Source organism: Phoenix dactylifera, chromosome 18 (assembly GCF_009389715.1).
Source record: "Phoenix dactylifera cultivar Barhee BC4 chromosome 18, palm_55x_up_171113_PBpolish2nd_filt_p, whole genome shotgun sequence".
NCBI lineage: Eukaryota > Viridiplantae > Streptophyta > Magnoliopsida > Arecales > Arecaceae > Phoenix > Phoenix dactylifera.
The window spans coordinates 2,877,713-2,890,968 of NC_052409.1; the positions used below are offsets into that span (position 1 = coordinate 2,877,713).

Genomic DNA, 13,256 nt, shown 5'->3' on the forward strand with positions numbered 1-13,256 from the left:
AGTTTCAAACAGCCCGGTTCTGTGCACCCATAGAACAGGTTGGTGGAGGTAATACTTGGAGAGGAATTTTTTTTTTTTTTTTTTTTTTTTTTTTTGATCAAACACGCTTGTTGGTCGTTGATAATTTTGTTCTCACCATATCAACAAGAAGAAGAAGAAAAGCCAAGTCATTCAAAGCTACATGATCCCAGATGCTGCTAAGTAGAGGCCTATCGCTCTCCACAGATCACAACAGGTCATGAACACCATATTATTAAGAAAACAAAATATTAAAAGAGAGAGAGAGAGAGAGAGAGAGAGAGAGAGAGAGAGATGGTTATTGTTTGTTCGTGTTCGTGACATGATATGGGCCATGGCCCAATCGAACGTCAATGTTCGCAGTGACTCACACCGAACACTGGGCCCATCAGCATCCATGATAGGCGCTTTTTTTTTTGTTTTTCTGGCTTTAATGAGGTTAATTATTGTACGAACACATTTAATAACATCAGAAATACTAGCTTACAGAGTGCCCAGAAGAAAGCCGCTTCCGGTTTGTTATTTTCACCCAACAAATTTAGTATCTAAATACACCCCACTTCCAGGATCCTCAGAGCGCTCTCTCTCTCCCCCTTCCAAGTACAAAAGGCGGCAGTCTTGTGAAAGAGATCGGCGACCCACGTTAGCTTTCCGATCTCCACCGCCACCCCCCTCCGCCGCCGCATCCACCCCCCATCTTCCGATCTCTCTCTGCGATTTCGAAGTCGCCGGCAATCGCTTTTTTTTTCTCGGTCGGAAAGTTGTAAGGAGTTGGATCTCGCGCGGATTTCGCATCATCAAGAAAGGAAGTTGATAATACTGATATCAAGTACGGTCAGTAGGAATTAACCGTAGTTTTTCTTTTCTTTTTGACCTTGTCTTGTAGCTTTCTCGTTCTTTTTATCATGTTAATGATACTAGAAACCCAAATCTAATTGGAATAAATTTCGGTATTTTAGACCTAGTCACTTTTATTTTAGACTCGCATCACTTTTTTTTCTTCTTTTAAAATTGAAATTAAATATCTAATATTATTATCTAAAAAATTGAAATAATTTTTTTTTCCTCCTGCCACTACTACAACACTATTTTTATGATCCCATAGCTACTGCCACCATCCCCATAATTTATTTTTAAAAACAATTGATTATATTAAATATATTTATATTTTAAAAAAGATAAGAAATAAAAGTGACGGCAGACAGGCTCTTATATATATATATATTTTTTTTTTTTGAGGGGGTTCTTGTGAGGTTTTGGACGAAATAATTTGAATGTTTTTTGTAATAATTTATAGTTCCAGAAAAATGCTTCCGGAAACACTGATGTCATTGGCCTGGAGATGATCTGATTCAAGAAATTTGTCGACTTTAGCCTTTCTTAAGTTTTTTTTGGTAATACTCGGACGTCGGTGGTGCGATTTTTTAGTTCTTTTTTGCTAAAGATTTTTTAGTTCTTTTAATATTGAGATTTTTTCGAGTTTCTGAGAAAGAACTAAAAGAAATTTGTTTCCAGTGATGCTTTTGAATGATATTTGGCTTCTATTAAAAGAATGATATTTGGCGGTTGTTTTCTTTTTCTAGGCGAGAAGAAGCGAACGCAGGGAGCAAGAAGTGGAAGGAAGAGAGAGAGAGAGAGGACAAGTGGCGGATACTGAGGCAGTGCAGGAAAAAGCTCTGCCCGTGGTTTCGGTCCATTTGTTTTGTTACCATTCGGCTACCAAGCGGTTAGTTTTCTTTCCTCTATTAGTTTTGTGCGGGTGCGGACACCCTGTGGAGAAGCTATCCTGTCCCTGATTCTTGCTTACCTTGATCCTAGGGTTTGTTGAGGATCTGCTGTTGATCTCGGTGGATTCTTCAGCCTTCGGTTTGATCAATTTGTTTGGCATGTTTGAGTGTTTCTTCGAATTCATTGATCAAAGATCTTGGGTATCCCCCCCTGTTGAATCCGCTGGTTGTTTTATGTTCATGTTTCGATCTATTGTTATTCAACATGATCCTAGAACCAAGAAGACCTATTTTACTGAGTTTAGATTCTCTCTCTCTCTTTTTTTTTCATCATTTGGCTCAGATTTCATAACAATCTTGTGATGAGTTCTTTTCCCCCCCTCCCTTGTATAGCTACATGAATGAATGTATGGTTGCTTCTTTGAAAGGCTATCTGAGTTGGATTTTGATTGCAGGTCTGTCTGCTAGTGAATAAGTGCTAGATTCTTTGTGGAGAAGATGAGGGGAGCTGTATTGGTTGCAATAGCTGCTTCGATCGGTAATCTATTGCAGGGATGGGATAATGCTACTATCGCTGGTAACTCGATTTTTGAATCGCCTATGTATTCTGTTTTCTTAGATATACTACTCGATCTCAAAAAAGTTTAGAGATTTGAAGCTGTTGAGTACGTCAAAAATAACAAAAGCTGTTTTAACCAAGACGGCCTATGTAAATATGACTAATTATTTTCCTTGGGAATGTTATGTATAGCTTCTTAAAGATAGTGAATGGGAAAAGTCCAGCACTTGACATTTTTTCTGATCTTTTTTTTTTTTCAGTGGCTGTTCTTTATATTAAAAGGGAATTTAACTTGGAGAGTGAACCAACTATGGAGGGGTTAATTGTAGCCATGTCACTCATTGGGGCCATGATCATTACAATGTTCTCCGGGGCAATATCAGATTGGGGTGGTAGGCGTCCCATGTTAATTGTCTCATCCATCTTCTACCTCTTTAGTGGTTTGGTCATGTTATGGTCTCCCAATGTATGTATCCTACTCTTGGCAAGGCTTATAGATGGATTTGGGGTTGGCTTGGCAGTCACTCTTGTTCCTGTGTATATATCAGAGACGGCCCCACCAGAGATAAGGGGATTGTTGAATACCCTTCCACAGTTCACTGGTTCTGCAGGAATGTTTTTGTCGTACTGTATGGCTTTTGGAATGTCGTTAATGGTTCAACATGACTGGAGAGTGATGCTTGGAGTTCTCTCTATTCCTTCTCTTTTTTATTTTGCCTTGACAATATTCTTTTTGCCGGAGTCACCGAGGTGGCTTGTGAGCAAAGGGCGAATGATGGAGGCCAAACAAGTTCTGCAGAGGTTGCGTGGAAGAGAAGATGTGTCAGGTTTGTCATGCCACAGCATGCTTTTAAGGGTCTTTTGTTGAGAACTATTGTTCAGGGATGAACTTTAGATATCTTCATGTTGTCTATTTTTCTTTTACTGAGTCAAATATTATGTTTAATTCCATATTGAATGCTATATACATTGATCTGTTTATCATCAATGCTATCAACATTTTTATGCTGACATTCATTGATGGAAAGTGGACATAAATTTGCTAGTCTCAACATTGATGAAATATAGTACATGGGGATAAATTACCGATTTTGATTATAAATCGGAATATTTATATTTGTTGGACATAAATTTGCTAGTCTCAACATTGGTGAAATATGGTACTTGGGGATAAAATACCGGTTTTGATTATAAATCAGAATATTTATATTTGTTGCCAACCACATCATTATCATGGGGAATCTCCTGGATATGCATGTATGTGTGTATGTATGTATGCTTTTGGTAAATTAAAAATTTTATAGGAAATGAAAGAATGTCTTTACATAATTGGGATGCTAAATATCATAACTGCTTAAAATATAACAATTACTTAGAGAAAAAGGATGTCTTCAAATTGGAATACATCTTGGCAGTTAGCTTTCCAATTGAATGTTGAATACTTGATGCTGTGTCGTAAAATACAAAACATGCCCGTGTTTCTTCACAAAACCTATTCAAAACATCATCCCCTTGTACAGTTTCCAATTTTACTATCTAATACGTGGCTAGTTTTTGATGTATAAATGCCTTAATTGGATAGCATTAAAATGGTTCTTTGCCGATTTGACAAGGCAATTTGGTTAGTGGCTAAACAATGGCAAGGTAGATAATCAGGCAACAGTGATCTGGTATCCCTTTGAATGATCATAAGAGGTGACTTGTGCTTCAAGTCTATCAGGAGAATGTAAGGTACTTAGCTGTTTTGTTTCTTAGGACAATTATCTTGTGAATGGAACCATGTATGCGTGTTTTGGTAGGCTCAGTGGTCTGGTTACTTGGTTGCACTTGATTGTTTCGGAGGGTTTAAGGATAACATGGTCAGTAATTGGGAAGCTAGGTATGATTCTCTGGGTACAAGTGTTACATGTTGTCTGTCAATGTGTCTTGGACTTGTCATGACTGACCTTAATGTGGTACAAATGGATCTTGACATTAATGATGGTATGATCAACCTAATATCCAATTACTTTATGACGTTTTGCACTGTTCAAATATGCTTAAATGCATTCTTTAACATTGCTTTGAGCACTTCTTTGATCTAACATGATTGCTTTGTCGGTTTTTCTTGACTTACAGGAGAAATGGCTCTTCTAGTTGAAGGTTTGGGAGTTAGTGGGGAGACATCTATTGAAGAGTATATAATTGGCCCTGCTAACAAGCTTCCTGATGACCAAGGACCAACTACTGAGAAAGATAAGATCATGTTATATGGCCCTGAAGGGGGTCTCACCTGGGCTGCGCGGCCTGTAACTGGAGGGAATCTTCTTGGAAGTGCTGTTGGCCCTGTCTCCCGCAATGGAAGTATGATCAACCAGGGCATTCCTCTTATGGACCCTGTGGTCACTCTTTTTGGAAGTGTCCATGAGAAATTACCTGAAATGGGTAGCATGAATAGTATGTTGTTTCCAAATTTTGGCAGCATGTTTAATATGTTTGAGCATCAACCCAGAACTGAGCAGTGGGATGAAGAGAGTGCTCAAAGGGTGAGTGAGGGTTATGCATCCGATGCTGCAGGAGGTGATTCTGATGACAACTTACAGACTCCACTACTCTCTCGCCAAACAACAAGTATGGAAGGGAAGGACATGAACCTGCCACATACTTTTAGTGGGAGTGCTTCACATATGAGACGCAGTAGTATTCTCCTGCAGGGAAATGCTGGGGAGGCTGTTGGTAGAATGGGTATTGGCGGAGGATGGCAACTGGCCTGGCAATGGACAGAGAGAGAAGGTGTAGATGGGACAAAGGAAGGAGGATTCAAGCGAATCTATCTGCGCCAAGAAGGTAGCCCTGGGTCGTGGCGAGGTTCCCTTGTTTCACTTCCCGGAGTTGAAGTCCCAGAAGAAGGCGAGTACATTCAAGCTGCTGCATTAGTGAGCCAGCCAGCTCTTTATACCAAGGAACTCATGGGCCTGCATCCGGTAGGCCCAGCAATGATTCACCCATCAGAAACAGCTACTAAAGGGCCAAGGTGGGGAGATCTTTTTGAAGCAGGAGTAAAACATGCACTCATTGTTGGGATTGGAATGCAAATTCTTCAGCAGGTAAGAGAGATTATTTGCGAGTACACAAGCAATAAGATTGAGATGCAATTTGGTTGATCTTGATCTCATTTCTGTTCTTTCCATTTTTTTGTGGGAAGTAGTTTTCAAAAGCTAACTAGGTAATTTTTTTTTCTCCTTGATGTCTCTTGAGCACTGAGTTGACAGAGTTTGTATAATTTTCCCTTCCCCTGAAACTCGCCTAGATTTCTGTGAGTTCATGTTGCATTTTTGCTCTTATTTTCTCATGGGTTGTATCCACGTTTATTTAAATCATCCTACACAATTTTTTGTTCTTTGAGCTGTTTGCTGCATGGCTTTTGCACTCTCATGATATGGCTTGAAGCATGAATTGGTTACCTTAGATTTCTTAGTTTCATGCAGTTGAATCAGAAAGCACCAGTTCCTACTTGTTGCATCTTCCAGATATGTATCTCTCAAGGATCTTGTTTTTGGGAGTGTTTGTAGGTCTCAGGATGTGGCAATAGAACCACTCATCCTCTGACTTGTTCGGAACTCAAGTTGGTTGCAGATACAAGTGCAATAACTAGGAAATTTCTCTTGACAAGGAGGGGACTGTAGGATGAGCATTAGTTGGTTTAGTGGAAGAAAACATGCAAACTCGAGGAGGGATATTGGGCTTGTGAACACGTGAAACATAATAAGTCATCGCTGGGCTCTAAAGCTATTTCACAGCAGGTAGTTGTATTTGCTTGTTTGCCTCGGTTGCTGATATGAATATAGAGAAATGAATATTGATGACCCATATTTTGGAAATATGTCACAGGTTTGCAAAATTATAAGTATCATACTGTACCAAAAGTGGGAAATTTTATAATTATCCAAAACTGGGAATAGGAAGATTAATTATCTTTGATCTTCTTTTGGATGACAAGTCATCAGTTTACTTCTCTAGTTTTGCTAAATAGTTTTTGAGAAAGTTCTTGCTGGCTTTTTTTTTGATTCATTAAGGACAGGTTGAATTCATGGATAATTATCATTACGATTGTCCTATGCACAACAAATTTGTTGCTTCTATATACGGGCATTATTTATAGAAATTAATAGTGAATGAGATATGTGATATGTGATTTCTTCAAAGAAATGTTAGGCGTCAATGGTATGCCATGCACAGGAATTATGATGAGATGCAGGCTCCTATGAGTTGTTAGTGGAAAGATTAACCTGAGGAAGTCATGCAAGATATGCATTTAAAAAGTAAGGATAATTTGCAAGAACCAGAAGTTTTGTTTAGTTGCACCTATTTAAACTCCATAATCATATAATATTTTGGTATCTAATTTAATTAGAGAGACTAAATTATTTAATAAAAATTGATTGTAGAATGTAAACAGTGTTTTTCTCTTTTGTCCATTATTAGATAAACCATCTGCTTCTTGGTACAGCATCCTGACAGAAGATCACATAAAGTTACTATGTAAGTGCTCTTGCTGTCATAAGGTATAGTGAAGGAAACCCTTATTATTAGTGGTTTGTTTGATTTTCAATTGTAATTGTGCTCATTTGATAGGATAAAAATCAGTGCTTTGCTGTCCATTCAAAGTATAGGACCTTAGCTTTTTTTTTTTTTGCAAGACAATGTTGTATAGACCAGAGGACTTTGGTGACTTACCAGGTTCATTGAGGCGATCAGAATCTTTTCTTGGAATGAATGCATTCAGACATCTAAATCTTTGGCAGTGAATTGGTTTACATGCTGCCCAAAAGAAAATCAGGATTGGTTTTCCTCCCTTTGTCATTTTTCCATGCATCAGCTGTTGTTTATTGAGAAATTGAAAACAATGGGAAAGAAAGGAAGGTCTGTTTGGGTTTTTTTAATAAATGCTTAACCTACACTAAGTAGGTGGGATAAGTCATGTAATACAGTTAGGCTCTAAACTTCATGTGATATAGATGAACTAAAATTTATTTTCCTATTCCATATGACTAATCTGCAAGTTTTATGCTTGTATAAACTTTTATGTCAATATGATTGGTCATAATTTCATTGCTAAGCTGCAATATGGATCACTTTGTAGGTATTCTGTATGCAAAACACCACCGTGAATTTATTAATGCTCCAATGTACATGGAGCATCATGGAATTTGTTTTTGAATGCATCTATTAACCTGTCACATTTTGACTTCAATTATTGAGATATCTTGCATCGTTTTCTTCTGTATACATCACTTCCAAGTGCTGGTTGTTTTTGCAGTTTTCTGGCATTAATGGGGTTATGTATTACACCCCTCAAATTCTTGAGCAAGCAGGTGTTGAAGTTCTCCTTGCAAACTTTGGCATTGGTTCTGATTCAGCATCGATCCTTATCAGTGCTCTCACTACATTGTTAATGCTCCCGTGCATAGCTGTTGCCATGAGGCTTATGGATGTCTCTGGCAGAAGGTTAGTTCTTTCTTCCCTGCCACTTATTGCAAATTCAAGTGTTGCATGATGTTGTAATTCTGCAGTACCCTTTTACTTGCTGCTTAACTATGAAGGTGGATGTTGGCTTGCAATAGATGAACCATCTATATTAAACTTTGTCCTCAAGCATAATTCTTGGTATCTTATTTTCTTTTTCTTCAGGAGTCTTCTGCTGGCTACAATACCTGTATTGATAGTATCCCTCATTGTATTGGTTGTGGTGAACTTGGTGCATATGGGAACCATGGTCCATGCTGTTCTTTCCACCTTCAGTGTTATCATCTACTTCTGCTGTTTTGTCATGGGCTTTGGCCCCATCCCCAACATCCTCTGTGCAGAGCTTTTCCCAACTCGGGTCCGTGGTGTGTGCATAGCCATCTGCTCACTCGCATTCTGGTTTGGAGATATCATTGTCACCTATACCCTCCCTGTGATGCTAAATACTACTGGACTTGCTGGTGCGTTTGGGATCTATGCTGTTGTTTGTGTCATAGCGTTGGTGTTTGTTTTCCTCAAGGTTCCTGAAACGAAAGGTATGCCCCTCGAGGTCATTATTGAGTTCTTTAGTGTCGGGACTAAGCTGGCAGCAAGGAATTAACTCATTTAAACGATTTCAATGCCAATGGGAAAGCCATCATCCTCAGAAAAGGAACGAAGTCTAAAGGAGTTCAGAAACAGATGAAAGATGCCACTTTGTTTGGCATTTTTTTTCTTTATTGAGAGCAGGAACTTGGGATACTTTTTCCCCTATCTTTGCAGAGGCATTACAATCTTTTTCTTTTTGTGATGTTTGTTATTTTTAAGCTCCGATGCTCTTTTCTTTTCCCCCTTTCCATGGGAGGAGTTAACTCTGCTAGAATTAGATCTGTTTTGGTGCTGGTTTGGTGTCTCAGCGAGGCAAGTCTTGCTCATCAGTTGTAACTTCAGCAAAAGATTGCATGAGAAACATTTGTATGATAAGCATGATGTTGATGGGTTTTTTTTTATAAAGAAAATGGTATGGAGCTTTTCCACTGGAGCCTTATCCATTGATCTATAAGTATCCAGCTTGAAAAAATCCAAATCCTGTTGAGAAAGATCGTCATGGTGGATTTAGAGAATCATGTCAGTGATCATTGCTTGTGGCTGTATGTAAAACGTTTCAAATTTCTGTGATGTTAATTCCAAAGCACTTCTATTTTATAAAGTGTACTTAGTTTGTCTCTCCCTAAAATCCGTTTGGACAGGTACGGCGAGTCAGAGTACGCATCTACACAAAGGATGTACGTGTTGCCTCTGATAATATTTCTTTTGTCAGTCATTATTGAAATTTCTATTCCTTTCCCCTTGTGAAACGCTTTATTAGTGATTAGTTTTATCTTTATATATTAAACTATCAAGTAATATTATCCGCTAAAACTAGTAGCGTTCTCTATCTCTCTCTCTCTCTCTCTCTCTCTCTCTCTCTCTGTTGGGGGGGTGGAGGGAGATCAAAAGGAAATAGAAGAGCTGCATCTTATCCATTAAATTTTCTCCAGTGCGTATACCAAATACAAGTGCATATTTAAATCTTAATTGCTCAAAAAAGCATCTTATTCACCAAATGAACTAAAACCTTAGTTGTTTATTAACATGCATTTACATGCGACTGATCTACTATTGTAAGCTTAAAAAATCTCTGCTGCCTTTTCTTTTTTTCCTTGAAAAATACAATGCCCTTGATTGGTTTATTTTTTACATGAATGAGAAAGAACAAGAGCAAATCAAAATAAAATTTGAACAGATATTGATAGGAATTCAAACCATCCTACCTTATGAGTTGTATCCGATCATCAATTATTGAATGCAATAGAAGAGCTTCTTAACATGTATCCACAATTTTTGTGATTCATTGCTACAGGCATCGTTTGCCTGGCTCGTGCTTGAAGGTTGGATGCAAATTTATAATATGCTTTTACCAAACTTCACTCATCTCCCATATGCGGAAGTTAATTAAGGAAGAGGTGCTCAATTTTGTGCTTAAAGGGGAGAAATTATTAAGCCAGGTAATAGGCTGCTTGGCCTTGAATTGTTATATGAAAAGAATATACTCTAGTTCGAGCCAAAATCGACAACATGTTTCAAGCTCGACTTATTTGTAATATGAATTGAGCTTGCTTGAGAAACTTGTCGAGTCAACTTGAGCCTCATGTTCGTGTTTGCAAGAGCCAAAGCATTCGGGCTCATCTTGTTCACGACACAAACTTCCTAAGCCATCTAAGTAGTATTTTTCTAGTTGAACCAAACTTGGACACCTTTATTATCTAGGTTCATTTTTAACCCTAGTTGTGCACCGTGGAATGAAATGCCCTAACAAAGAAAATTATTTTTATAGTCAAGAACTTATTCCATGCTTTTGCGTTCAACATTTAGTTCAATCATTTCTTAAAGAGTATGACTAGCCAAGCTTGTGGCTTATTGATGGAATCCAATGGAAACAACATCAGAGGAAATCATCTACAAACACTTTAACGGGGCTTAGGTCATGATCATGACTATTTAGCTATAAATGTTCCACATTTTTTTCTTTTTTATGTATATGTGTATATATATATATATATATATATATATATATATATATATATATATATATATATATATATATATATATATATATATATATATATATATATATATATATATATATATATATATATATATATATATATATATATATATATATAGATAGATAGATTAGATGCTGGGTCAACAATTCCAAAGAAAATTTTTAAGGAAACCGTTCCCCAAAAAAATCACTTGGCAAAAGCATCGGCGCCCATTTAAAGAGCATGAAACGAACATATCCCTTGCCTTTGACTGCTTGGAGAAAATGGGTCGTCCAACGTGCGGGTGCCGACAACCTTCAAAAGATCGCAAGACACGATGACTTAAAAGCACAAAGCAAGTAAATATCTCATTGTCTATATGATTCCATTGATCAGGTTGGATGGTGGAGACTAAAAGGCCTCAAAACTGCCCTATTAGCTTATAATTAACCGCACTTACCCACTAGTGTTCATAAAATGAATATTATAACTAAGTAGCAAGCACCTGTTAAAAGGTGCATTGTGGAACGTTCCAGGAAGGCAAGCTGATACTGAAATTTGAAATATCCCTTCCCTTTTATTTTTTTTATGTTAAGCCAAATAGTTCACACCCATCTAGTAGTACGAATATATTCAAAAGAGTCCGAAGATAAAATATCACAAAATTAAAAAGAAATACTGCTTAGATTTGGCCATAATGTACTATCCTCCGAATGAGCTGCTGTATAAAATGCCATTCTGTTTGCTACTCGATTTATCTCTCGATAGATATGTACAACATGAAAGGTTATGCAGTTCCTGTAGAGCCTTGAAATATCTAATAGTAACTTGGTCCAGCTTGAAGTGGATCCAACCATCGTCGAAAAATTACTTTATAACAATCCAATACTTCACCCAAATAACTTAGCCGAAAATTATTATTTGGATTTTTTGATCCTATATAAGCATCTAAGATTTATCTAACTAGATATGAGACTAAATATATGCCTATACGAGAAAAATATGATTAGGTTTTTCGAGAGGTGATTAGGCTTATTCATTGCCGTGGCTTATAATGTGGCTCAAGCTCATTTTGTTTCCGGATCGCGTAGCTATTGAGCCACTTAAAAAACTAACCACAAAGTTGCCCATAACAAGACCTTGCACAAGCGATTCAATCATACAGCTACACGACAAATGTTGCAACACCAGAGCCTTTGTTTTTAGTAAGTCGTGACTAGCCACGTGTCCGGTTGCCCCTTCCAAGAAACAAAAAGAGCATCGGTGAGCCAAAATCCAACAATCACCGTCCAACTCCCGGGGATTAAATCAACGGTTGAGCGCAGAAAATTCTTCGTCCCTTGTACGTTAACCTCTCATCGTAAGAGACCGGATTTTTTTTAGACGAAAACCAGATTTTATTCATGCCTATCTAGAAAAAAATATATATCAGCATGAGCCAGAGAGTAAAATATATAAAAAATCAATAGAAATATCTGATACAACAACCAAATGATCAATCCATAATATAGTTTCAGTATGATTAGTGATATATACTGCCGTTCAATCAACAACGCTATTAATTTTATGAAAAATATGCATCACCTCATAAACAAGAAAAATATAAACTATTCTTCAATCATGCCTTAATGGATGAGAAGTTTCAGAAGTTAATGGAATGCTTACAGCAAACTTTTTCAAGCAGCACACAATTCTACCACTGTTATGTCCAAAAATTAAATTTCATCTGCTGCCCCTGATGCACCATTTAAACTTATAGCAATAGAATTTGCTCATCTTAAGATTTTTTTTTTTTTTTTTTTGAAGTTTAGCGGGTTCTCGTGGGTCCATTTTTTGAGCTACTCAATCCCTGTTTACTACTTTTCTAGAAAGAAGTTATTTTACAGTATCATCTGCCACTCTTGAAGTGAAATAAACGACCAAAAAATTAGAATATTTTTTCTTCACAACATGATATCCCAGCAAATGTTCGAAACGAATAAATAGTGTCCAATTCAATCATTTCTGGTCTGGAAAGGAATACTTGAAAAGGCCGCCGCACATACATTAACATACCCACCTTTTCCGCTCTTTCGTTGCCAACCGATGGTTGGTAATGATGAATATTCTCACCAGCGACTACAACCTTTGGCTTAAAACTCAAGAGGATCCAATTCTCCCATTAATGGATCCTTTCCAGAGTTAACACTTACTGCTTAATAAAATAATAATAAAAGGGCTATTCATCCACTCACACTCTTTGCCTATAGTTCTAAAAAATAACGATCGCTATCCCATTAATAAAATGTTAACTCACCAAGTAAAGCCTCAGGCAAAAACCAAATATATATTCAAAAGACCAACAGGACGGCAGACTGAATGACAGCTTATGTGGCCTGCCATTTTGGAGGTATTTTATGGGCCTGAAAGGAAGAATTGTCTAGTGCACTTTAAAATTTATTATTTTTTAATTTTCTTAAATATATTCATATTCGTAATGTATGAAATATTTATTTTAGTAAAAAAAAAAAATCTTAGCAACTGCTGTAGCTATGGTTCCGCAAAACATGCGAGAACTTAGCAGGTACCACTAAAAACATACTGATGTAAATTAAAGTAAGTAAATGGAAAATAAAAAAGCGAGAGTGAAATTATAAACTGCCATTCCGAAAAAGGGAGACATTTTTCCTCTATCACGGGTAAGTCTCAAACTACTTATATTCTTCTTTAAATATTATTTGGCATTCATGTAATACATATACCGAATCTAACTCATACCACATTTTTTTAAAATTTTCATTTGTTGTTTTCGTTTTTAACTTACGGACAGAACATACAACATGAAGCCCGAATTCAACAGTAAGAGAGGATCGTTTTTTGTAAAAGAAGCATATTTTAGTT

General features: G+C 37.0%; 1 protein-coding gene across 4 annotated transcripts; it reads left to right on the forward strand.

Annotated features, from left to right (window-relative positions):
• The first annotated feature begins 526 nt into the window (after positions 1 to 526).
• On the forward strand, positions 527 to 8,840 carry LOC103723428 (monosaccharide-sensing protein 2-like). 4 transcript variants are annotated; one of them, XM_026800333.2, is made up of 8 exons: positions 527 to 847; positions 1,602 to 1,744; positions 1,837 to 2,044; positions 2,201 to 2,322; positions 2,565 to 3,131; positions 4,423 to 5,390; positions 7,604 to 7,791; positions 7,975 to 8,840. In XM_026800333.2, exons 4-8 carry the CDS (start codon positions 2,244 to 2,246, stop codon positions 8,408 to 8,410), a joined length of 2,238 nt encoding a protein of 745 aa, XP_026656134.1. In that variant the 5' UTR covers positions 527 to 847; positions 1,602 to 1,744; positions 1,837 to 2,044; positions 2,201 to 2,243; the 3' UTR covers positions 8,411 to 8,840. The 4 variants fall into 4 exon arrangements, with proteins under 4 accessions (XP_026656134.1, XP_017702297.1, XP_008812567.1 ...); XM_017846808.3 differs by having other exon boundaries at positions 1,837 to 1,946; XM_008814345.4 differs by lacking the exon at positions 1,837 to 2,044 and having other exon boundaries at positions 528 to 852.
• The last annotated feature ends 4,416 nt before the right edge of the window (positions 8,841 to 13,256 follow it).

What these genes read in the sequence shown, in the direction of transcription:
- LOC103723428 (XM_026800333.2), top strand. Translation starts at nt 2,244, where the DNA reads ATGAGGGGAGCTGTATTGGTTGCAATAGCTGCTTCGATCGGTAATCTA. An exon ending in GGATAATGCTACTATCGCTG is followed by an intron (nt 2,323 to 2,564) that starts GTAACTCGATTT and finishes TTTTTTTTTCAG; the next exon opens with TGGCTGTTCTTTATATTAAA. An exon ending in ATGGATGTCTCTGGCAGAAG is followed by an intron (nt 7,792 to 7,974) that starts GTTAGTTCTTTC and finishes CTTTTTCTTCAG; the next exon opens with GAGTCTTCTGCTGGCTACAA.